General features: G+C 56.1%; 2 protein-coding genes across 7 annotated transcripts; one reads left to right on the top strand and one right to left on the bottom strand.

Moving 5' to 3' along the window:
• The first annotated feature begins 895 nt into the window (after window positions 1-895).
• EIF5A (eukaryotic translation initiation factor 5A) lies at window positions 896-12446 on the top strand. Of its 2 annotated transcripts, none has more exons than XM_006112128.2 (6): window positions 896-1060; window positions 8193-8378; window positions 8948-9052; window positions 10011-10142; window positions 11196-11269; window positions 12357-12446. In XM_006112128.2, the coding sequence occupies exons 2-5, from the start codon at window positions 8214-8216 to the stop codon at window positions 11256-11258; spliced, it is 465 nt and encodes a 154-aa protein (XP_006112190.1). In that variant the 5' UTR covers window positions 896-1060; window positions 8193-8213; the 3' UTR covers window positions 11259-11269; window positions 12357-12446. The 2 variants fall into 2 exon arrangements, with proteins under 2 accessions (XP_006112190.1, XP_006112189.1); XM_006112127.4 differs by having other exon boundaries at window positions 11487-12446.
• Window positions 12447-14467: 2021 nt separating this feature from the next.
• On the bottom strand, window positions 14468-22716 carry GPS2 (G protein pathway suppressor 2). Of its 5 annotated transcripts, none has more exons than XM_075908428.2 (10): window positions 22479-22714; window positions 18323-18462; window positions 17965-18077; window positions 17590-17669; window positions 17295-17377; window positions 17050-17218; window positions 16834-16920; window positions 15115-15194; window positions 14823-14918; window positions 14468-14617 (listed from the first exon to the last, which is right to left on the bottom strand). In XM_075908428.2, the coding sequence occupies exons 1-10, from the start codon at window positions 22570-22572 to the stop codon at window positions 14534-14536; spliced, it is 1026 nt and encodes a 341-aa protein (XP_075764543.2). In that variant the 5' UTR covers window positions 22573-22714; the 3' UTR covers window positions 14468-14533. The 5 variants fall into 5 exon arrangements, with proteins under 5 accessions (XP_075764543.2, XP_075764545.2, XP_075764546.2 ...); XM_075908430.2 differs by having other exon boundaries at window positions 17050-17215; window positions 22479-22711; XM_075908431.2 differs by having other exon boundaries at window positions 18323-18432; window positions 22479-22709.
• Window positions 22717-23173: the final 457 nt, after the last annotated feature.

The following is a 23173-nucleotide window of genomic DNA, read 5'->3' as shown; positions in this document are numbered from 1 at the left end:
CCTTGGCACCCCCCAGATTGCGGTGCATCTCTCTCCCCTCCGGGCGTCAGAGCCGCGTGGAGCAATTCAAAGGGGCCAGGGTTCTGGCCGCTGCTGCTCCGGGCCCCAGGGTAATTTTTGCCCAGTTCGGCCCCCGTCAGTGGACCTGGGAGCAGGGGGGAAGCGTTGGGGACAGGGGTGACCTCATGGGGGTGACTGTAGCAGGAGGGCTAATGAGTACAGGGGGAATCTTCGGGGTGGGAGAGGGCAGAAGTGATCCCGAGGGGGGAGGGGCTGGGGCGTAGTGTGTGTTATTTAATGAACCTCTTTAACATTCACTAATTTGCATAAATGCCCATCGGCTATAAGACGGGGGGAACGATGTCATGGTTGCTATGGTAACCATGACCACTCCTCCCCCTCCCGCTCTTGGATGCTCTCTCCTCCTGGCTCCCGCTCTATGGTACCCGCGCCCGCTCGCACAGTGAGGACGGAGAGCGGTGGGTAGACAATGCGCATGTGCACAGTGAAGGGCGGGGAGCGGGCGCGTAGGCTCCATGGGGCACCCAGCGCGATAGAAGAGAGAAGCACGAGCCCTAGACACTGGAGAGGGAGAGGGATACTCCTGGGCGCATGCGTTTTTGCGGCGCGGCGATGGGGCAATCATTTCCCGTTCTGCGCATGTACCCTGCAAGCGCGCTTGGATGGAACCAGGCGACGTACGCATGCGCATTGCGACGGCTTGCGGGCGGCCGCGAGCGGAGGTACTTTCCAGTGCGCATGCGCGCTGTCGGCATGGCGTGCAGGGTGGACGACTCGGCCGGCGTGTGAAGTTCTCCCCCTTCCTCCTAACGCGCATGCGCCGAGCAGACTGGGCGGAACGGCGCAGGCGCGGCTCCCTTTAGCGCACGCGCATTGTAGCGTGGGCGTCACCCCCCCATCTCTCCTCGCGCCGCTGTCAGGCGGGGGGCCGCCTCGTTTGGGTGTGTGGGGCCAGGCACAAAGCGCGCGTGCGCACTGTGGGCTGGGTTGCAGCAGCAGCAGCAGCAGCGAGCGGCGGCGGTTGAGCTCGCGCGGTCGGGTGAGTGAACGCGCGCGCGGCGCCGGTTGGAGTGAGGCGGGGGCGTCTCCCTCCCTCGCGCGAGGGGCTTTGACCGTTGGCGGGGAAGGCGGCGCGCGCGCGACCTAGCGAGGCCAAGCCGCGCCGTCCCTCCCCTCCCCTCCCCTCCCCCCCGCCGGCCCAACACCGCGTGGAGAGGCCCGGTCGAGGGCAGGGGCGGGAACGTGGAGGGCAGACTCGCAGGGCAGGCTGGCATAGGGGCCCTGCCCTGTGGGCGGGTGATAGGGCTAGCGGTGTTAGGGGCCTTCTCTAGGGGCAGAAGGGTGGGGCGGACTGAGGCAGGGCTTAGGGTCTCCTATGAGATTTTGGGGAAAGTTGGGGGGGCTTGAGGTTCCTCCGAAGTGTTTAGGGCGGTTAAGGGGGCTGGGGTCCCCTAAGGGCTAGAGGGGACTGTTGTAAATAGGCTAAAGGGCCTTAGAGTCCCCTTAGGGGTGGGGGCGGGCGAACGGGGGGATTGTGGTCGCCTGAGGGCTCTGGGTGGGTTTGCTTACCTTCTGGAGAGAAGGAAGTATGGATGGGGGAATTTGGGCTACCCTGGGAACTAGAGGGAGGAGGGGTCTCGTGGGGTGTGTGCGTAGGAAGATGAGCCTTATTGGGAGGGAAGGAGAAGCAGTGGTCTGATAAGATGAACCTGGGGCACCAGGCAGGTGGGTAAATAAGAGCTGATTTGGGGATGTGGGAATCAGGATTTGGGAGACTCTGAGGCTATGACGGGAGGACTTGAGTCCTCCTATGAGAAGGGGGTGAGTGGGATTTCCTTGGGGAGGGATGTCTGTAGATCCTCTTGTGAGGGGCAGAGGGGGTTGAGAATTAGTGGGCGTTCCCCTAGGAATTAGGGACGGGGAAGGAGGTCTCTGGAGGGAGGAATGAGGCCTGGTTAGGTGGGGGGGGAAAAGACCCTTGAATCCCCTTCCAGGGAATTATTTAAGGGGACCCCTTGTGGGGCTGATGAGAGAGGAGTTGAGGCAGAGAATGGCCTGGCAAAGGGGGAGGGTTGTTTCCTTAGAGTGGGTTCTCAGTGTCTAATTTCCTCCAGGGGAAGCCATAAAATGGGACTAGAGATTGTCCTAGAGCAGTGGTTGCCAACCAGTAGATCCAGATCTACTGGTAGATCTTGGAGCCTCTGGCAGGTGATCCTAATTGGTTTGGCCAAGAGGCTATGAAGTGCTGGCACTTCAGCTGCCCCTCCCCCACTGCTGCTCCTCTCCTGCCCTTTGCCTTGGAGTGGCCCCTTCCCCTTGAGGAGCCTCCTGTTTTCTATACAGGGCTGGGGGGGAAAGGCGGGGTGCTGATGTCAAGGTGCCCTCTCCCACTCTGTATCCTTTCTCCACAAAGCAAGGAGGGGGCACAATAGGACTTGGGATGGAGCTTGCTGGCTGCTTTAGGGAGTGGGCAAGGGCCAGGGCAGGGGTGAGCCTGCCTTAGCCCCACTGCACTACTAACCAGGAGCCACCTAAGGTAAGCAGTTCCCAGCTGGAGCCTACATCCCGAACTCCTACCCTAGTCATGACCCCCATCCTGCATGCCAAGCCCTGATCACCCCTGCATCCAAATGCTGTCTCAGAGCATGCACGTAGACCTTCCTCCTAAGTCCCAACTGCCTGCCCCAAGAGTAGCTTAGAGCCCCCTCACACTCCAGATCCAGCCTTTAATCCAAGACCAGAGCCTGTCTCTCAACCCTCTGCCCCAGCCTGATGAAAGTGAGTGAGGATGGGCAAGAGGGAGGATGGAGTGAGCAGGGGCAGAGCCTCAGAGAAGGGGGGGGGGCAAGGGTATTTATATTTGAGACACACTTTGGATTGCACTTAAATTCAGAAAGTGATCTTCGTGCTTAAAAAGGTCAGAGACCACTGTCCTAGAGTGGAGAAGATTTGGGGGGAGAATCCCCTTCTGGGGAGGGGGATTGGAGGTGATCTGAGTGGAGTTCCCAAATAGGATAAAGGTAACTGGGGGTGGTGAGATCCTCCTAGGAAATGGGGTGGGAGGAGAGAGAGTTGAGGGGGGCTAGCTGTGAAGATTGACCTGCCATTTACTGAGGGGTCAGGATGTGGGGGCAATCCCTGTTGGGGGTCTTCCCATGGAGTTTGGGAGAGGTTCCCTTGGTGAGGGCTGCCTGAGGTATCTGGATAAAGCTCTGGAGGAAAGAACTGGGGTTAAGGGAATGACTCAGGACCATGAGGTGGAGAAGAGACATGATGGAAACATTAACTGCCCTCTCAGAAGGAAGATATCCCCCCCCCCCCCATCCCTCAGAATGGGCCTGGAGATCCTTCCCATCACTGATATTGGGGGACAGAAGGTTTGAGTGCTTGTCTGGGCCTGACTTGGAGGAGGCATAACTAGGCAGGAGGGGTGGCTTGGCCAACATTGCAACTGCCCTCCATGCTCTGGGTAGAGAGGATGGGGGTAACTTTCCATGGTCCTCCAACCCCTTAAGGGAAAATGTGGTGAGCTATAATATGGGTGGTGGTGGTGCAGAAAGGCATCTGGAGTTGGAGAGCAGGGAAACACTTTGGAATGTACAGGAGGGTTTTGGGATAGTGTCTAGGTGGTTTGGAGTACAAGGGGGCTATACCATCGTTTAGAAGGGTTTCTAGTGGGAGATCAGTGCAGCACTTTTAAGCACAGGGTTGGGGTTGACCTCCCTTGGAGCCCTTGTAATAGTTTGCAGGATTTGGGTACTGGAAAGTGAGTGGGGTGTAGGGAAGAGGATGGAGTTATGAATGAGGGCTCTCCTTAGCATGGTGGCATTGGATACACTGTGCCCCAGGGTGTGTGAGACTGCAGGGATCTGGGGAGTGTATGTAAGTCCCGCTGGGGCGGATTATAGCTGCAGTGGCCACAGTGCAGCAGTGGGCTGGTGGCTGAATGACACATGGGGCTGAGCCGTGGGGTAGGGAGGGCCCTGTTGCCATGTGTGGGAGGGAGCTGTCAGGGTCACTGAGCCAGCCTGGTTCCTTCCCATATGCTCTAAAAATGTGGGGCAGGAACTTTTTCACCCCATTTCTTTGCTGCTGGAATTGGCCCGTAGCTGCAGACTGAAGCACGTGTTCAGCAGTACGGCTGTCACCCTGCGTGAGCTATGGGAAGCAGTTGTGCTAATCAGTTGACTGTGAGGGGAGAGAACGATGGTGGGGAAAGCTAGTTGGAAATGGCTGGACCTGCACAGCTTGCTTGCCTGCCCTCTGCTAATTAAATTGGTTATTAACCTGGGGAGGGGAAGGAGTTGGTCTCTCTCTCCCCTGTGTCCTGCTTGGGGGCTCCTGAACAGTGTTCTATCAGCTTTGCCCTGCCGGAGCCACCACTACCAGTGGGTGGTGGGATTAAGGTGACTAGCCATGCAGTTGGGGAAACAGGCCATGATGTGTTCAGTGCTGGGGAGAAATGCTCAGGCTTCCATTTCTGGCCTCAATTTCCTAGGCATTGCTGCTGTTTCAGGGGAGTGGGGTCAGGAGTTCCTAAATAGTACTTGCCAGGCTAGTGTGTGACAGGTGCAAGGCAGTATAGCAGGCCAGGATATGGGGGTGCAGAGTGACTAGAATAGTGCCATCAAACTCAAGTAACGTTCCCTCTGGATCACACAGGACAAGCTTCCCCCCTCTACCCAGCACTCAGTGAATGCTGGTTTGCCCCGTGCAAAATGCAGCAAAGACCTCTGCCACATTTTGCAGCTGAGGCAGAATACTTCTGGGAATGGATGGGCCAGGTCAGCACTTGGATGGGGGACTGTCTGGAAGGGAGGTGCTCAGTAGGGTGTGCTCTTCCGCTGGAACTTGGCTGGCAACAAAGCATCCCATGCTTTCAGTGTGGTAACTGGTACAGATGGGAAGACTTTTGGCAGCTTCAGGGACAGAGATGGGAATTAGGAGCCAGAAGTCCTGGCTCCCACTGCCCCTCCCCCCAACCACTAACCCACACTCCTGAAACATAAAAGCTTGGTCTCACTCTGCTGCAATTGTGAAGTTTTCTGGGTGCCTTCAGAAATAGTTAAGCCTGGGGTGTTGGGCCTGGTCCCAGCAGAACAGCTCTAGCCTGTCTCAGGCTTTCCCCTAGGCTGGTGGGGGAATTCCCCTTCTCAGGGAGTGGAAGAAAGTTGTCCCCTACCACATAGCACAGGGAATTTGCTTTGTCTCTAATCTGCCTTGTGGAAGGGATGCGAAGGCACTGTATTAACAGCACACAGGCACCATTTCTGGCATGTCATGGCACTTGGTAAGCAGGCCTGGCCTCTTTGCTCTGCTGTGGGTGAACCTAGGTCAGTGATGAGTCATCTGGTGCCCTCCTCCACGCTGCTGGGGGGGCAATCCAGGCCTGCTGCCAGTGCCCTGACTTGCTGTCTTAGGGGAATCTGTGAAATTCAAATTACAGGGGGAGGGGAAGGAGCTTTGAAGAGAGCTAGAGAACAGGTACTGGGACTTGCCTACAATGGAGGAACCAGGACTCCTGGGGTCTTCTAATTCACACTTCATTCCTGAGTGAGTGCCAGAGGGGCAGATGGTGCTGTTAGCTCCACAGTGGAGTACTTGGGAGGTGATTGCCCCAGATGTCACATGAGCCAGTGGCAGAGCTGGGTAAAGAAGCCAGGAGTCCTGGCTCCCTGGGCACTCAGCTCTGAGAACAAAGTCTGACCTCATGAGTTCTTCACTCAGGGTGTCTAGGCAAATCTTACTAGTTAGGTAGCAGGGCTTGGCCTGCTGAGGGAGGGCTGTCTAGCTGGACTTTGTGTGTCCCCGTCCCCCCCTCTGGGCCAGTGACTTTCACTTGCGCCCCCTCCACATGCTGGGGCACAGGCTTGCTCCTGGCCACCTCACCTGCCTGGGATTGATATTTGGGGGCATTGGATTTCCCATCCTGAGGGTTGGTGGGGCTGTCCAGGATGTTACCCCTCCTTTGCTAAATGCTTCTTCTGCATGCACAGTCCTGGGGATGCTTTCTGGGGGAGGGGAAATCCCCTGGGCAGAAATGACTGCTGGGGAAACCCAGGCAGCCTGCCATGTGCTACTTTCAGGCCCTGTCTCTGTCCCCCAGCATTGCATTAGGAAGATACAGGATTCTCTGGGTGGGGAGGAGGGGGGACTGGGAAAGGGCTGACACAGCTCCTGGGCAAGGACACCAGTTCTGCTGGCCAGGACGTGATTAGGGATGTAATAGTGTAGTTGATTAACCGATAAGCAGAAGCTTATAGGTTAATGCTATAAACTCTACACATTTCCCTGCCCCCCTTCCTCCTGCCAGTAAATTTTTTAGCAGGTTGGCCAGCAGCCTGCCTCAGTCCCAATTTGCACTGGGCCCAGGACCTACCCCTGCAGCAGCTCTGCATTTAAAGTGTATTAGGTGCAAGGCAAGCAGGCAGCCTGGTTCAGTTCCAGCTCATGCTGGGCCTGGGACCTCTTTATTAGAGGCAACAGCACAGGGTGACAGGCAGTTGGTCCATAAGGGGAGCTGGTTTTTAAACTGTCTCCCCTTGTGGGTCAGCTCCCCCCGGTATCTCATTCTGCTGCCTCTGATACAGTGACAACAGTGCAGAGTGGCAGGGGGCTCCTCAGGAGTGAGGCCAGAACACACTGGCTGCCAGCTCCACCCCCAGGAACTATAGAATAGTCAACTAACCAATAAGAATTCATTAAGTTATTCAACTATTCAAGTAACCAATATTGAACATCCCTAGATGGGATGGTCACTACGCTTGCTGTGGGAGAGTTGGGAACCAAGCTAGGGATGTAGAATCCCGTTTAATTGGTTAACCAATTAATGGGGTGGGAACCCTGCTCCAGTCCCCCTATCTATGGAGGCCCCCCCTACCTGTGATGGGCGTTGTGGGTCTGGAGCAGCCCCCTGCCTGTGATGGGCAAGGGCTGCTTCAGCTCCTACCAGTTAACCATAACTGGTCAGGTGAGGCTTACTGGTTAACCATTAACATACATACTCCAGCATAGCTGTGGGCTCCAGTGTATTAGCACCCATCCAGGCCAGCCTTGCACCACCCCTCCTCCTGCTAGTGCCTCTCACTCCAGACCCACTAGCCCCAGCTCTGCAGGTGACCCTCACTTCTGACTTGCAGACCCCCATTGAGATCAGGACTATAAATAGCTCAGGTGAGACCCCAGCAAAATCGCCTTCCTTCTGGCCTGAAGCTGGCAGGCACACACGTGAAAATGTAAGAACTAGTGCTGTGGGCTCTGGATTGGGGTGGATCCCTGGGGTCCTGCCTGACTTCAAACTTGGGAATGCAGCAGCACCTGCCTCCAATCGGCCTGGCATTTACATCCTTGGTTGGGGGGGGAAAGGGGCTCTCCTGTCCTGAGACACTGTGGCCTCTCTCCCAGAGCTGGACCCTCATGGGGAAGCTGCCTGGTTTGCCCTACATCTGGTGGGATTGAGAGAGAGTTATGTGGACAGGCCACTCTTCCTGTATTAGGGCTGTGCCTTCCCCATCTGTTCTTGTGGCTCCCAGGTTGGACAGAATCAGAAGCATGTAGAGGAACTGGCCTATGCAGCCAGTCTGCAGTTGTAGCTAGGCCCTGGCTTAGGGAATGCAGGGGTGCATCTGGGTCTAGTGTGGGAGTTATAGCTTGTTGCTTGTCTGGGGGAGGCATCAGGGGCCAATTTAAAGCCTCCAAGCTGGGTTCGCTGCTGCTGCACGCTTTGTTCCATCCTCTGTGTATTTATACTAGGGGTGTTACAATGTATTTAGGTAAATGTGTACTCTCTGAAAATTTCAACAGTTACACATGGACTTCCTGCATGCCTCCTCCCCCTGCGCTGCTGCCTCTGTATCATTGCAGTGGGGGCGAGGGTTGGGGGGAGGAGGGTGGCAGCAGCTCCCTATCCATACTGGGAATCTGTGTGTAACCGTGAAGGTTAACCGATGAGCCCAGGCTCGTTGTAACAGTGTACAGGGTTACACTTTCACGTGCCTAGTATAGACTGTGGGTCAGGGTAGCATCCAACATTGTGAGGGGCCTAGAAACTGAAGGATGTTGTCTGTAACCCCTGGTGTAACCACGGGGGGAAGGGATCTCAGCTGGGGTCATATGGTGCTTCCATAATGTCCTGCAAATGCTCTCCACTCTAATCCTGCCTCCTCCTGCAGTTCCCCTAGCATCCGATCACCATGGCCGATGATTTGGACTTCGAGACGGGAGATGCTGGTGCCTCCGCCACCTTCCCCATGCAGTGCTCGGCCCTCCGCAAAAATGGCTTCGTGGTGCTCAAGGGCCGCCCCTGCAAGATCGTGGAGATGTCAACCTCCAAGACTGGCAAGCATGGCCATGCCAAGGTATGGGGCTCTGCCCCACTCCAGCCTGCTACCCCCTTGCGTGTGTGGGTGTGGGTGGGGGGGTGGGTGGGGGGGGTGGGTGTGTGTGTGTGGGTGGCAAGATTAGCTTCGCCTGTCTACTGCTTCCTGGCAGTGGGTCTCCCTGGGAGTCCAGCAACTGCTGTTCTCAGGATCCTGTACTCTGGGAGCTGCTCCCTTTTGGCTGGCCTTGACTTCAGAGAGGATCCCAGGGACAAACCTTCCCCCACAAGCCCCATCTTTGAAATGTGACACTGGAGTTCTTGTGCACCACAATTCCTGCCTTTATTCTCCTCTTCTCTCTCTTCCCCCTCCTGCTGGGGCTACCCTCTCATTCTCCCTGGCCCATGGGGATTCTTTTGTTGCCCCGGAGGAGGGAGTCTGTGCAGCCCTGGCATGATGGGTCACTTGCAATGTCTGTTGTGAAGGGGGTATGTCCAGATCTTCTCCATTGGTGAGCTGGGGGGGTATCTTCCCTGTGGGGGCAGCTGATGCAGTCACTACCCTGAGGGGCCCCCCCCCCCAGGGTGACCCTGTCTCCTCTCCCCCAGGTGCACCTGGTTGGCATAGACATCTTCACTGGGAAGAAATACGAAGATATCTGTCCTTCCACCCACAACATGGATGTGCCCAACATCAAGAGAAATGACTTCCAGGTAAAGGGGAGAGTGTCTGCATGGCCAATGGAGGGGCAGGAGAAATGCTCAGGAACTGGCCTTGCAGCTGACCCCCGGCACTTGGCCTCAAACCCTGCCCAGATCCTCTCCTGTCTGGACCCACTGCCAAATACCTGCCAGGCCATGCCCCAGCTGTGGCAGTGGCCAAGCAGCTAAAATTGACACTTGGTGGCCAATCCTCTGCAGTGTTCAGCTCTGGGTGAGTGTTAGAATAACTGCAGAGCCCCTCACTTGCTTTATAATCTGTGTTCCTGTCCAAGGTAAATCGTGTGCACCCTAGGGAGCGTGGAAGAGCCATGGAACCTCTGTGTTCCCCTTGTTCAATCACAAGATTGCCCAGTCTGCAATCTCAACTAGGCCGCTGTCTTCCACCCGCTGCCCCTAGGATTCCGTTCCATTGTGCGGGCTCCCTCACTGCGGGGCAAGCTTGGTGCCTCATGAACTGGAGCTGGTTGGGACTGGAGGCGGCCAGTTGAAGCCTGCATTGTGCTCAGAGACAAGGTCGGTTAGAATCATGCAAGAGCATAGCTGGTTTTGAGAGTTGCTTGATGCCGCAGGAGATGGCTGGTCTTTGCTGTATTGAAGGTCTGGATTTAAGTGAGCTCTTGTTCAAATGGTGCTAAAAGCCGCCCTGCCCCTTTAAACCCTTTCAAACTAAGTGGAACCAAGCTGCTGTCTGAATAGATGTTATGCCTAACCCAAATGTAAGCCAGTTGAATCAATGAAGCTCTAGGGTGTCCTTGATTTCACTGGTGTAAGGAGCAGATGTCAGTTTCACACTGAGTTTCTTTGCCTCCTAGGGCTGCTAAATACCTTTGAATTTGCCCCTGCTCCAGACACCTGCTTTGGGGGTGAGCTCAGGGCCAGGAGCAGGTGAATCCCTTCCCAGAGGTGGCATTTTCCCTGCAGGTGCTAATGGGCCCCTCTTGCCTTGCAGCTGATTGGGATCCAGGATGGGTACCTGTCCCTCCTCCAGGACAGCGGGGATGTGCGGGAGGACCTGCGTCTGCCTGAAGGGGAGCTGGGCAAAGAGATAGAGCAGAAATATGACTGCGGAGAAGAGATCCTGGTAAGAGGCAGCAGCTGCTCTGAAGGTGGGGGATGCCCCCCCATTCCTACTGCTAGGATCATGATGAGGGGCTCCCAGCTGCATCCACTGCAAGTGGGGGGGGGGGGGGGGGGGGGGCGCAACGCATGTAACATAAGTTTCATAGCTCAGGGGCGATGGCATGGAACCCACTCCGTCCAGGTGGTACTGCTGCAGTGGACAATACTGGTGCTAGGGATGTGTAAGTGTGTACATGGTTAATTGATGAGCCTGGGCTCATCTGTTAACATGAACAGTTACACGCAGCACCCCTGCACTGTTTCAGAGGCAGCAGTGGTGGGGAGGGGGTAAGGAGGGCATGAATTCCATGGGAGTTGGTATGTGCTGGGAGCTGGCTTAAAAGCTAGCCTCTGAAATTTTCAGTAGTTACACGTTTACCTAAAATGCTTTGTAGCATCCCTAGTTGGTGCATAAGGGGAATCCCTGAAATGTCCTGTCCTCGCGTTCCTTCCCCCCCCCCCCCCCCCCCCAAGGATCAAAGAGGCAGGGAATTAACACATTCTTGAGACAGTGGACACAGTGCTCTGTGATATGCTCAGGCTCAGCACACCCAGGTAGCCTCAGGCTGAATTATGAGCAGTGTTTCCTCTAAGCTGCACAGCTTCACATGCACTGAGCCCTGGGCCTCTGACTGGGTGGGGCTGATTAATCACCTGTGAAGCTGGGGGAACACTGGCTATGACCCTATTAAAATAAACCCTGAGTCTTCTGCAGTGCTTCCACTTACAGAGCTCAGAGCACCTTGCACAGCAGCTCTGTATGGCTATCCCCCCCCCCCATGTGGAAACTGAGGTGTGGGGGTTGGTGATTTGCCCAGGGTCACCCTGCCACCTGGGAAGAGAACCCAGCAGTCCTGGCCCCATGATCTAACCATCTAGCTGTTCTAAAGCCAACCTCATTCTTAAAGACTCGGGGGTGAGGGGAGCTGTCAGATCAGGATGGAGCCAGTGATGGGGGGAGAACAGTATCTTAACAGTGCAGCCCCTGAATCATCTTTTCCCTTCTGCCCCTTAGATCACCGTGCTGTCTGCAATGACCGAGGAAGCTGCTGTTGCCATTAAAGCCATGGCTAAATAAAGGATCCCCAGGTTAGTGGGATGGCGCTGTGGAGGGCATAGTGGGGAGGGAGTGGAGGCTGGATTTTTAGATCCAGAGGCACTGGCCTCTTGTTGGCTGTGCTAGCCACATCTGAGCAGGGCCCAGCTGCCAGAGTTGGGTGGGAGTTTGCCCCCCCCCCCCCCCACAGGAGGCAGCGGGGGTGTAGGATTAGGCAGTCTTCCAATAATTGCTCCTTTCTTTTTCCAGAGTGGCAGTGGCAATGGCAACTTTTACTACAAAAGAAAGAATTGCAACCCTTCTAAACTGGCTCCATTTGGCTCACCCCCCCCCCCTCCTGATCTCAGCCCCTCCCCCCATAAAACCCTCCCTCCAGGAATGAAAACCAAGGAAGAAAAACCTGTTTAATTTTGTCTTTGTTGGGTCTGAAGCTAGATGCTTTTTTTGGCTCCCCCTTCCCTCTGACCCCCGGGGTGCTTGGAACACTACATCGGGGAAGGGCTTATTTGGCGGGGGGGAGAGAAATTGACAGAAGGGGGTGGGAAACTTGCCTTGGGATGCTTTTTTTTGGGAGAGAATCTCCTCAAATCCCTGTGGAGGGTGGGGTCCCCAAAACTTAGCCATTGAATCTCCAAGAACCCCAAAAAATCCCTTTGGATCTCAGGTCCCCCAACCACACCAATCCAGGATCCTCCTGCAAACAGGGGTCCTGCAAACCCTGCAGCTCTTGGGTCTGACTGAAAACAGAATCTTCCCACCCCTTTACCCTCTCCTAGGTCAAAAAGGCTAGTGAGTAACCATCCTGCTGCCTTCTCATTGGTCGAGGCAACTGCAAGCTGTCTGCTTCCTGTTGCGCCCCTCCCCCAGCTAAAGGGCAGCATTGCTAGGGGTGATGCCCCAATTCTGGGACTCTTGGGCCCCCTCCCCCACATAAAAGGGCATGTCTACCTGTCAAGGGGGAGGATGGGACTCACCTGGCTGAGGGGTGTAGCTGTTCTCCCTGCTGTGCTGGACCCAGGGTGTACCCAGTGCCCCCGGGGTCACCTCCCTGCTGGAGCTCTTGGGGTGGGGACAAAAGTGGGGGTTCCTGGGTCACTCACTAGCTCCTCCCTCCTCCAGGTTCATCCCCTCCTGCCCTGCTGTCAAGGGGTCAGCGCCTGCCCCCAACACATTTGTTAATCAGCCTCAATAAAACAAGTTTAATACGAAGCATGTCTCCTGCTGTGTCCAGCTCCAGGGTGCAGGTGGGAAGCCCAAGAAAGGAGGCTTGTTGAGCTGGGGGAAGCTCAAGGACCTGACTGGGGTGAAGAGTCCTGTGGGCAGATCCCCGATTAGTGGGGGTAATGTTTAGTGCTTTAGGAGCAGGGGTTCAGAAAGGTGCAGCACTCTGGCCCAGCCATCCCCCTTACCTTCTAGAAGTTCTGGGGGCACTGAGGATTGTAGGACTTGGCCTGTGCTGCAGAGTTCCTGCCATGGGAGAGGGGAATCCTCCCTCTCCACTGCAAGAGAGCCCATGGGTGTGAGGTGCCTCTAATTCCACTCACTGGTTTCTGCTCTGCTGCCCTCCTGGTTGCCACAGATCCTGGGGGCTGCCTGAGCCAGACAGGCTTTACATGGGGGACGAGGGAGGTGCAAAGAAGGCATCTGGAGCAAGAAGTGTGGCCCCCCCCACCATTTTCTGAGTCTGACCTAGCCTGTTGTGCAGGGATGGGGACTTTGGGGGAGATAGTCTTGGAGAAACTAGTGAGGGGACAGCCATGGGTGGCTCCATCTCCGCTTGGAAATCCCCTTGTGTGGAGTGGCAGGGGGAGGGGGATTGTAGCAACACCAGGCCCTCCAGGGGTAGAATAACCTGCCAGGGTGCTGAGGGGTCATGTGTACTCAAGGGCTATTGTGCCAGAGCAGGAAGGGACAGATAGTTGAGGCCAGGAGTACTCAATGGGCAGAGTTATTTACCAGGGCAGGATGTGACAGATGGGAGGTGGGGCCATGCCCACCTAGGGGGAAGTTATGTGCCAGAGCAGGATGTGATGGGAGATATGGCCAAGCACACCCGGGGTAGAGTTATGTGCTAGGATAAGATGTAACATGCAGGAGGTGCAGCCAGGATCACCCCGTGGTGGAATTGTGTGGAAGTGGGATCAGGTACCCTCCAGCTACAAAGTTATGTGCTGTGGCAAGATGGGAGGGAGGTAAGGCCAAGCACACCCAGGGGTGAAGTTATTTGTGGGGGCAGCCAGCAGGTGGTTGTGTCAGGGCATAGTAAGACACATGGGAGGTGGGGCTAAGCACTACAAGGAGCTGTAGTTATGTGCTGAGGCAAGATGGGACAGATTTGATGCAGGCCAAGTACAGCCAGGGTGGGCAATAATTTTCACAGCAGGACAACTTAAGGAATTTTGCTGTGGTCATGAGCTGAGGCCACCCTTAAAAGGGGTAAGGCCTGAAGTAGAAGGGGTGGGAGTTGGGGAGGGAGGCTTTGAATTAAACACAGCAAAGGGCTCATAGGTCCCAGGCCTACCACTACTGCATTTCCTGGCTGCTGTCCAGAGTTGCTGAGGCTATTTAAAAGGTTTAGGGCACCAGCCCCTGCCAAGTAGTACTGCAACTGGGAGCTGAGATTCATTTAAAGAGGATCCTGCTGCCTGAGCCACCTGGAAATTCAGTGCACAGGCAACAGGATATAAATAGAAAGCAACCAGATGCAATCCACAGGCTGCATCAGTGTTAGATGGACTGGACTGGGCCTCTAGTCTGCATCTTGCCCAGTCCTGAATGAAATGCTGGGGTAGGGAGTGACAGATGGCAGCAGGGCCAGCACAACCACAGGGTGGAATTATGAGCTAGGGCAGGATATAACAGATGAAGTGGCTAGGCACCCATCAGGGTATTATGCCTGGAACCACCTCCATGACACAGTCAGGAGGCGGAGGCAGAGGCATAGGCCAGAACAGGATGATGCATGGTAGGTCAGGAACAGCCAGGAGATGGAGTTGTGTGCTGGGCCAGGCTAGGATAGATGGGAAATGCTAGGGTAGGATGGTACAGAGAGGAGGTAGGGCCAGGCCCCAACAGGGGGAGAAGTTATGTGCCCAGGCAGGAAGGGACACGTGGGAGGGGGGGTGTCCAGGTGGGAAACAGATGGAGACCTGGCAGTAGAAAAGCCAAGGAGAGGAGTCTCCCAGTCACTAGGTCATACAGCAGTACCCTCCCAAAGCTCAAAGACCACATTCTGTCAATGGAACCTCCCTGTTTATTGGGGGCCAGTGTCTGCACCCCTTCCCCAGAGCAGGGGCTCACTTGTGGTAAAAGCGCTGGCTCTGGGTATGCTGGATAAAGGGGTGACGTGAGGCAGGCTGGCCACTGGCAGGGAATCCAGACTGTGAGAGAGAGAGAGAGAGAGAGTGTTAATTGTGGGGGGGGGGAGGGGAGGCAGTCTTTGTCCCTCCCCACTGATGCCCCAAAGGGGCTGAGAGAAGGCAACCAACCCCCCACTAATCTTGTGGGGCTGCTGGGCTGGGAAGAGCAAGGCTCACTCAGCCTGCAGAACCGGGCCGGGAGGGGGAGGAGGGGGGTGTCACTCACCTTGGCGGCCGGTTGCATCTGGACGGGGATCTGAGGGGTGGGCAGCAGGGTCTGGTTAGGGTGCATGGCCTGGGGGTGCATTGGGCGCAGGGTCGACTGCGAAGACAGAAGCAGAGCACTAGAGGCCAGACCCCATGATCCAACCAGTCCCTGCCCGGGGGCTGGATGGGAGTTGGCACCCACTAGAGGGGACAGGACCCATCCCCACCCCCACTGAAACCAGCCAGTCATTGTGCTGGGGCTAGATGGAAACTGGAACACCCTAAGTGAGGACAAGCCCCAGAGGACTCACCGAGTCGGTGAAACCTGACTGCTGGTTGGCATGTTCCAGCTGCTTCTGTAGAGGGATGGTTGTGCTGGAGGGGATGAAACCTGACAAAGAAAGGAAGGGGGGCTCATGGCTCAGTGTTGGGGGGCTGGGCACCAGAAGGGAGTTTGGGGCAGGGTTTAGTCACATGCCAGACTTAGCAGACAAATGGGTCTCACCCAGCTGGGATAGGGAAGGGACTAGGGTGGAGGGGGTGAACACAGGGTGAACAGGGAAAAGGTGTCAGAAGGGATCACAGTCATGCTGGAAGGTATAACAAGTGGGGTTCCTCGGGGTCAGTTTTGGGTCTGGTTCTGTTCAATATCTTCATCAGTGATTTAGATGATGGCATAGAGAATACGCTTAATAAGTTTGCAGATGATACCAAGTTGGGAAGGGTTGCAAGTGCTTTGAAGGATAGGGTCAGAATTCAAAGTGATCTGGAGAAACAGGCTGAGGTAAATAAAGTTACCAGGACAAATGCAAAATACTCCACTTAGGAAGAAATAATCAGTTGCACAAATACAAAATGAGAAATGACCCTCTAGCAAGGATACTGCAGAAAGGGGTCACGGTGGACGGCAAGCTAAATATGGGTGAACTGTTGCAAAAAAAGAAACATTCTGGGATGTATTAACAGGCATGTTGTGAGCAAGACATGAGAAGTAATTCTTCTGCTCTACTCTGCACTGATTAGGCCTCAACTGGAGTAATTGTGTCCAATTCTGGGCACATTTCAAGAAAAATGTTGAGAAATGTGAGATGGTCTAGAGAAGAGGGTTAAAGATCTAGAAAACATGACCTATGAGGCAAGACTGAAATAAGTGGGCTTGTTTAGTTTGGAAAAGAGAAGACATAACAGTACTGAAAAGTGTTACAAGGACGAGGGAGAAAAGTTGTTCTCTTTGGCCTCTGAGGATACGACAAGAAGCAAAGGGCTTAAAGTGCAGCAAGGGAGGTTTAGGCTAGACATTAGGAAAAGCTTCTTGTCAGGGTGATTAAACACTGGAATAAATTGTCTAGGGAGGTTCTGGAATCTCCATCACAGGAGATATTTAAGAGCAGGTTGAACAGACATCTATCAGGGCTAATCTCGATCATGGCTACTCAATTTTGGAAGCCCAGGAGCCACAATACTCTCAGCACATGCTGAGGGTTGCAACTTAAGTGTGGTTGCATATACATGCAAATAGCTTCTTTCACATTGACGGGCATGAATACAAAGGTTAAGGCAAGACTACACAATATACCGGCCTCTTAAGTCAGTTTTGCTGATATTAATAAAATACAGTATTTACCCAATTTCCACCCATATGACAGCACTTTTAATGAGCAATGACAGTCCAGGAATTTAACTGCTAAAATACATATCAACAGAAGATATTGACTACTTTTTTTTTGGCTACCACCCATGGGCTGTGTGTTGAGCCCCGCGTAAATCCAAACCGTACCACAGGCTGTGGGCCGCATGTTGAGTAACCCTGATCTAGATGGTGCTTGGTTCTGCCATGAGGGCAGGGGACTGGACTTGAACTGTTGAGGTCCCTTCCAGTTCTAATGTTCTATGAGGGTTTGCCCAGCTGGGATGGGAGAAGGCATCAGGGGGTCTGTCCTAGGTAATCAGGTAGGGCATAAGAGGGTCTCATCTAGCCAGGTGGGGTGGGGGGGAGAGTCAGACAGGGAGGAGTTATCAGGGGGTCTCACCTGGCTGAGCAGGAGGGAAGTGCCCATGCAGTGCGTAGCTTGGCGGCTGCTGTGACAGGTACTGCATGGCAGGGAAGGCTGAGGGGCCTGTGGGGCAGAAAGTGAGGGTTAGAGCTCTGTCCCAACCCAGTGCCACCACCTCCCTTCGTCCCCCCAGCTCCCTGTGCCCTGGAACCACTCCAATTAAGCTGGTCCCCACTCCAGGCTTTGACTCACCACGGATGGGCTGGCTGCTAGCATAGCTGACAGGCACGGCTTGGCCTGGGGCAAAGTGCTGGCCCTGCCCCACAGCATAGGGGCTGTGCCCAGCCTGCCCGCTCTGGTACTGCCCATGCTCCGGGGTGCCGGGTGCGAAGGCCGGCTGGGTGGTGAAGTGCCGCGTCTGCTGGACACAAGGGGGAGAGGTCAGCAGCTCTGCAGTGACCCCAGAGGGGATGTGACCCACCCACCTTAACACTCACTGTGATCACAGGGGGTGCAAAGATCTGCTTTGTCCTGTCGGCTGAGATCAGCGTTCCAGCCCGGCTGTGCCCTCCGGGGCTTCCTGAAGAGAGACTGGGGTGAATGGTGGGGTGTTCCTGGGCATGGTCCCCCTCTCCAGGCGCTGCTGCCAGCCTTTGCCTACCCCAGGTAACCCCACCTGCAATGGTCCTCCCCCAGACTTCCCCATCCTTCCCCACCCCTCCCAACTGCCTTTTACCCCCATACTCTCCGCATCCTTCCCCATGCCCTCCCTATTGTCCCCCAGGCCCGTACCCTGCATGTTGAGGATGTGGGCCCCGGCGTGCACGGCCATGCCCTGCTGGTAGGCTGCAGCTGTCAGAGTCGTCAAATCGCTACAGGGCAAGAGAGAAGAGAGGCTGGCATGGCTCCCCTGCCTTGTCCACTGTTCCCCAGTCAGTCCCATCAAATCTAGCAGCAACGCAACACTGCATTCTGCAGCTCACAAAGTCACTTCATCAGGGAGTTCCCCATCTTAAGAGAATTGTAGCTTTCCACCCTCCCACCAAGTCATCTCTGATGCCTCCCTATAGCAAGACAGAAACCCTCTACGCCTTCCGCCAGGACAATACCCTCTCCCACACACCTGAACCAGGACAGGACCCTGCCCCACACATCCTCCCCCCTCACCTCTGCTCCTTGCGCCGGCGCTTCTCCTCTTCATGCAGCACCTTCTTCAGCTGTAGGAAAAGCTGATGCTTCTCCTCCTGTAGGGCCTGCAGCCTTTCCCCCAGCTTACTGATCTGTGGGGGGGCGAGGGAGGGGAGGAGAAGAGGGTCAGTGTGAGATGAGGGGACAGGGCCCAGACACCCAGCACTGGGATTCTGGGAGGAGGCAGCCTCTCCCTGAGAACAGGGCCCAGGGACCAGGCACTGGAGGAAGTGGGCTGTGATCTAGGGGGAGCCCCAGACCCCTCAATCCCTAGCCTGGCTCATAACCCACCACCCCATGGAGCTGGAGGATAGGAGACCCACGCCACCACACTCACTTGTTCTTTGGTCTCCTCTAGAGACATGCGCTCCTCCATCTCCTTCTTGCGGCGCCGTTCCTGCTCTTCCCTCATCTTCTGTTCCATCATCTTATCCACTTCCTCCTCCTCTGCAGATACACAGCTAGGGTCAGGACAACCTCCCCCCCCAAAAAAATAGGCTAGAAATATGGAAATAGTGCAAGCTGAGGACAGCCCATCTGTCCCCTAGAAAAGAGATCCAGGGACTGGAACCTCAGCATCAGTGAGGGACTGTGAAACTGAGGGCTGGCCTTCATCTCAGCCACAAGAACAAACCAGGTGTTTGTGGGGAAGACCTGGCTGTGAACATATTGGGGCCAATGTTGCGGGTGGGAAGGAACCCTGCAGCACTGACTCTGTAGGAGTTGGAGGGCATGAGGAGGAATGTAATTAGTTTTGAGAGCCAGTTGGAGAAACCAACTACCAGTGGGGCTGCTGGGCGGACAACATGTTAAGGACAGTTTTGCTTTCTTGCCTTAAATCCTCACCAGGTTTTAAAGAACCCTGAGTTAAAAGACAAGCCTCAGCTTCTCCTAATCCCTTCAAACAGTGGGTTTGCCACACTTTTCCATTGGTGGACCCCTCAAAAATTTCTAATGCCAGCATGGAACCCTTTGGAAATTACAGACCTGGGCTGTGCCCGCCCCCCAAAGGGGTTGATGGACTATAGACTGAAAACTTCTGCCTCAGTTACATTAAAAAGTAAATATGGTGAACCCCCAAAACTCTAGTAAAACTTTGCATCAAAGGCCCCATCTGAAGAGCAAGCTGGGGGGAGGGGTAACACCTAACTTTGGAGGTTCAGGCTTATAAACACAGCCCTTGGGCACCTATTCTGTATTAAGTGCTCGTGTTTCACAAAAATCACACATGACGATTAATGTTTCCATTAATCTTTTCCATCCATGCATGGACTTCTGCACATGAATGAAAGAATACATTTTGCTATGTGCACCAAACCATGTACCAATGGGTACCACTCGTGGAAACATAAACCTAGCTATGAGCAGGGCCAACTTTAGGAAGTGCGGGGCCCCCCAGGATTTTTTTGTTGAGCAAAAAAACCCAAAACACAAAAAAAGACGACTTAGGTAAGCAATTGCTGTGGAGCCTAAGCAATTAATCAAAGCTTATCCCCCAACAGAAGCCAAATTCAACCTGGTGTTACCCATCTATCACAGCTGGTCTGAGAATCACAAATCAGGCCAGAGAATGTTTAGGGCCAAACCATGTATTTGAAAGTTTGTTACATGACAACAAGCAACTGCAACGAACCCACCTATCTATCTCAGAAAAAAGATAGAAAGGTCCCATACACAAAAGGGGTATACTTTACAGAATAGGAGACAGCAGTGGATGCCTGCAACCTACAATCCCTTGGCTAACTGAAAGCCTTAGGATAAGATCAGCAGGAATCCTCTTCCCTCACTGCCCCTGCCCCCTTTGCCCTCTTTTTTCCTGATGCCCGCCCCCTCACCACTCTCTGCCCCATTCCCCTCATGCCCCTGTGCCCTCACACATGGCTTGCTCCATCCCCACCTTTCTCATGGCCACCCCTCCTTTCAAGCCTTCTCCCAGCACCTCCCCCTCCCCCCTCCAGACCCTAATGCCCTTCCCCTCCCCTCTCCTCTCCTCTCCCAGTATCACCCTGTCCCTCCTCACACTGACACCTCCCCTCCTGCCCTTTTCCTCATTGTCTGCACTTGGCCCCCTGGAATTTGTATCTTCCCTCTCCCCTCCACCTCCGCACAAGACGTCTTCCTCTCCCCCTGCCCTGCCCTGCCGTACCTTCTGCCTTCCACTTGGGGGCCGGAGTCTGTGCTCAGACCCCAAAAGTCCCCGGACTCCGAACTGGAAGGTAGGCCAGCACCACGCAGCACCAAACACTTTTAAAGTCCTGGGCCATGACGTGACATCACGTCACGCCCAGGCGTCTCCCCGGTCACCTGGAAATGCTGCATAGTGTGCGCAGGCAAGGCGAAGCCGACTGAATGCTGCGCACAGCAGGGATGGCTCGGGGCTGGGGGGACGGCCATATAACTTGCCGCCCATGGCAGGTGAGCCTGCACAGCATGCGCTTGCTCTCACCCCAGCCCGGCGCCCCCCTAGCGTGGTGCCCTGGGGCAATTGCCCCTCCCTGCACCCCCTTCGCTATGCCTCTGCCCCCCCCATCACATCCGTCAGGCTGGGAACCAAGGCTCCCCACCGCCAGTGTCCCCCACCCCTCAGCGCTCCCGTTTTTGCACAATCCACCTCCCCACCCAACCAAGCTAGGGCTGGCCCCGCGGCTGCCAGCGGAAGAGATGGGCTGTGCCGGATCGGGCAGCACGCGCGAAGGAGGCGCAGCTGGCGCTGGCCTGGCCAACCGGACGCTGGAGCATGCTGCCACTGCTCAAGCTGCCACAGGTGGTGGCCGTGCTAGCGGCCGGTTCCGCACGTGGCCTCAGCCTGCAGAGCCTGGTGCTGGAGCCCCTCAGGTAAGAGACGGCAGCCAGGGGCCGGGCTGGGCCAGGCCTGCCTCTGCAAGCTGCTTGGGGCCCCGTGGGGGAAGCGCGACTCCACCTGCTTTGACTGCACCCCACAACGCTGCTTTGCACCCCGGCGCCATGTGCTCAGGGTGAGTCACCGCTCCCTGGGCTGCAGGTGGCTGAGAGCTGACTGCGCCTCTCCCCCCTCCCCCACCTTACCTTCTGCCTTCTACAATGCGGGGCCAGACTCCGAGTCCGAGCCACCTGCACTTTTCAGTTTTAAAAATCCTGGGCCGTGACGACGTCACATCACGCCCGGGTGTCACTCCGTCCACGTGCAAACACACGCGCATGGCAGCAGCAGCTGGCAGCGTGCGCAGGCAAGGGGGAGCAGCCGACTTCCGGGTGTAGAGCCCTCTCGGGTGCAGGGCCCGATTCAGCAGAATCAGCTTAAGGCCGGCCCTGGCTATGAGCACTCTTCTAAAACTGGGTGGCATTCAAATCTTTCCTGAGTGGCTGCCCAAGCACCCAGCTTACAGGGAACACTAATGACAAGCTCATCCACACCTTTAACAATGTACAGTAAAACTCCAATTGTCCGGCATCCAGTGGTCCGGCACTCCTGATAGTCTGGCACCAACCGGAACCCGGAAGTGCTCTGGCCAGCCGGACAATTGGAGCTGCTCTGCCCGTGGCCTCCCCAAGTCAGCCGCTGGTCAGTTTCAGCAGCGGCTGACTTGGGGAAGCCGGGGGCAGAGCAGCTGGGGTGCTGCTGGGTTGGTCCCGCAGTGCCACCCTCTCCCACGCTCTCATCCTTAGTCCCCCCTTTCCTCTGCCAAGGGCTGCAGTGTGGAGGTGTCACCCTAGCTGTTGGGGAGACTGGGGCCCAGCTATAGGGGAGGCTAGAGCAGAGCAGCAGGAAGTGGCTGGTGACCCTGACCTCTAGGGCTCTGATCTGTGAGGTGCCCCCGATGTGAGGACGGAGGGAGAAAGGAAGAGCAGGGGCTCAGGCCTGTTTTTCAGGGGATGTCTAAGAAACAGGGAACAAAAGGAGGGGGTGTCTGAGGGTCACCCTCCACCCCTGGTATTGGGCCCCTTGAAATCCGCCTCCGGAGAAGTGGGGCTAGCACTGGGGACTCAGGAAGCCAGGAGAGGTTCTTGGCCACACCCTATAAGGCACTGTGCCCTCCTCCAGCACAGGAGAGTGCGAGGGGGTGTCCTTGAGGAGCAGTAGGACAGAGGCTTGGGGAGGTTCCCAAGAGGCAGTGTGATGGAAGGAGCAGTGCGGGCAGGGGGACCAAGGGACAGTGCAGTGGAGGGAGGGGAATATGGGGGAGCCAGGGAGTGTGTGTGTGATGGGGTGGAGGGAGGGGGATATGGAGGGACCCAGGGGGTGCAGTGGGGGAGGAGAATATGGGGAGGCCTGGGGTCGGTGGGGGAACCCCAGGGTGGTGTGGTGGAGGGATGCGGCGGGAGGGGGGACGTGGAGTGTTCCAGGGGGTGGGGGGTTTCCAGGGGGAAGGGCAACGGTGAGGTGGGGACAACAGGTGGAGGCGGGGCTAGAGCCGCTGAGGGGTGTGGCCAGACGGAGAGGGGTCATTGGACAGGTGACGTGAGACACGAGGAGGGCAGGGGCGCGTGGCGCGGAGCACGCGAACGAGGCTCACCCTGCCGCTTGCGCTCGCGCTCCACCATGACGTGGCGGTGGAGGGCGCGCGCCATGGCCGAGGAAAGCTTAGGCCGCTCCAGCAGCGCCGGCATCTTCGCTCCGCGCTCGGGCACCGGCCCCAGCCGTACACTTCCGCTTCCGGGGCGCGCGCCTGCGGCGACCCGGCCGCTCCTCTCGTGTCAGCTTATCCCGCCCCCTGTGCGCGCGTGAGAACGGGATCCGGCCTCGCCCTTGCCCTTACGTCAGATGGCCCCGCCCTCTCTCATTTCCCAGCGAGACCAGGCTCTGCCGCTTGGCCGTGCATCAGAATGAGGCTGGCCCCGCCTGCTGGTGGCAGGAGTGGGATTTCGGCCGAGCCCAGGGCATGCGCCTGTGTGGGCAGAGGCAGCATAGCTGGCCCCCGCCCGGGAGGAGAAAGGGACAGCGGGGGGCCTCCCACTCCAACTGGGTGCTGGGGGTGTGTGCTCGGGTGACCAGCACCCTGCTGTTTTGTTATTGATCTAGAACAGTGGTCTCCAACCTTTTTAAGCAGATCACTTTTTGAATTTGTCAGTCTAGGATCTGCCTCTAACACAAATACCCCCAGCCCGCCCCTTTGATGAGGCCCCACCCTCCTCTGTGAAGTTGGGATACAAGGGAAGGGGACAGAGCAACATCAGCACCTCCCTGCTTCTTGTCTTCCCCACCCCACAC

Source organism: Pelodiscus sinensis, chromosome 22 (assembly GCF_052426305.1).
Source record: "Pelodiscus sinensis isolate ZL-2025 chromosome 22, ASM5242630v1, whole genome shotgun sequence".
Taxonomy (NCBI): domain Eukaryota; kingdom Metazoa; phylum Chordata; order Testudines; family Trionychidae; genus Pelodiscus; species Pelodiscus sinensis.
This window is presented reverse-complemented; position numbering and strand designations above follow the sequence as displayed.

Bases quoted from the DNA above. Each gene is read 5' to 3' on its own strand.
- EIF5A (XM_006112128.2), top strand. From the start codon at position 8,214: ATGGCCGATGATTTGGACTTCGAGACGGGAGATGCTGGTGCCTCCGCC. The intron at 8,379-8,947 runs GTATGGGGCTCT...CCTCTCCCCCAG, and splicing joins GCAAGCATGGCCATGCCAAG to GTGCACCTGGTTGGCATAGA. The intron at 10,143-11,195 runs GTAAGAGGCAGC...TCTGCCCCTTAG, and splicing joins ACTGCGGAGAAGAGATCCTG to ATCACCGTGCTGTCTGCAAT.
- GPS2 (XM_075908428.2), bottom strand. From the start codon at position 22,572: ATGCCGGCGCTGCTGGAGCGGCCTAAGCTTTCCTCGGCCATGGCGCGC. The intron at 18,463-22,478 runs GTGAGCCTCGTT...TTGGGGGGGGAG, and splicing joins GCGCGAGCGCAAGCGGCAGG to GTTGTCCTGACCCTAGCTGT. The intron at 17,670-17,964 runs GTGAGGGGGGAG...CTTGCCCTGTAG, and splicing joins CGCCGGCGCAAGGAGCAGAG to CGATTTGACGACTCTGACAG.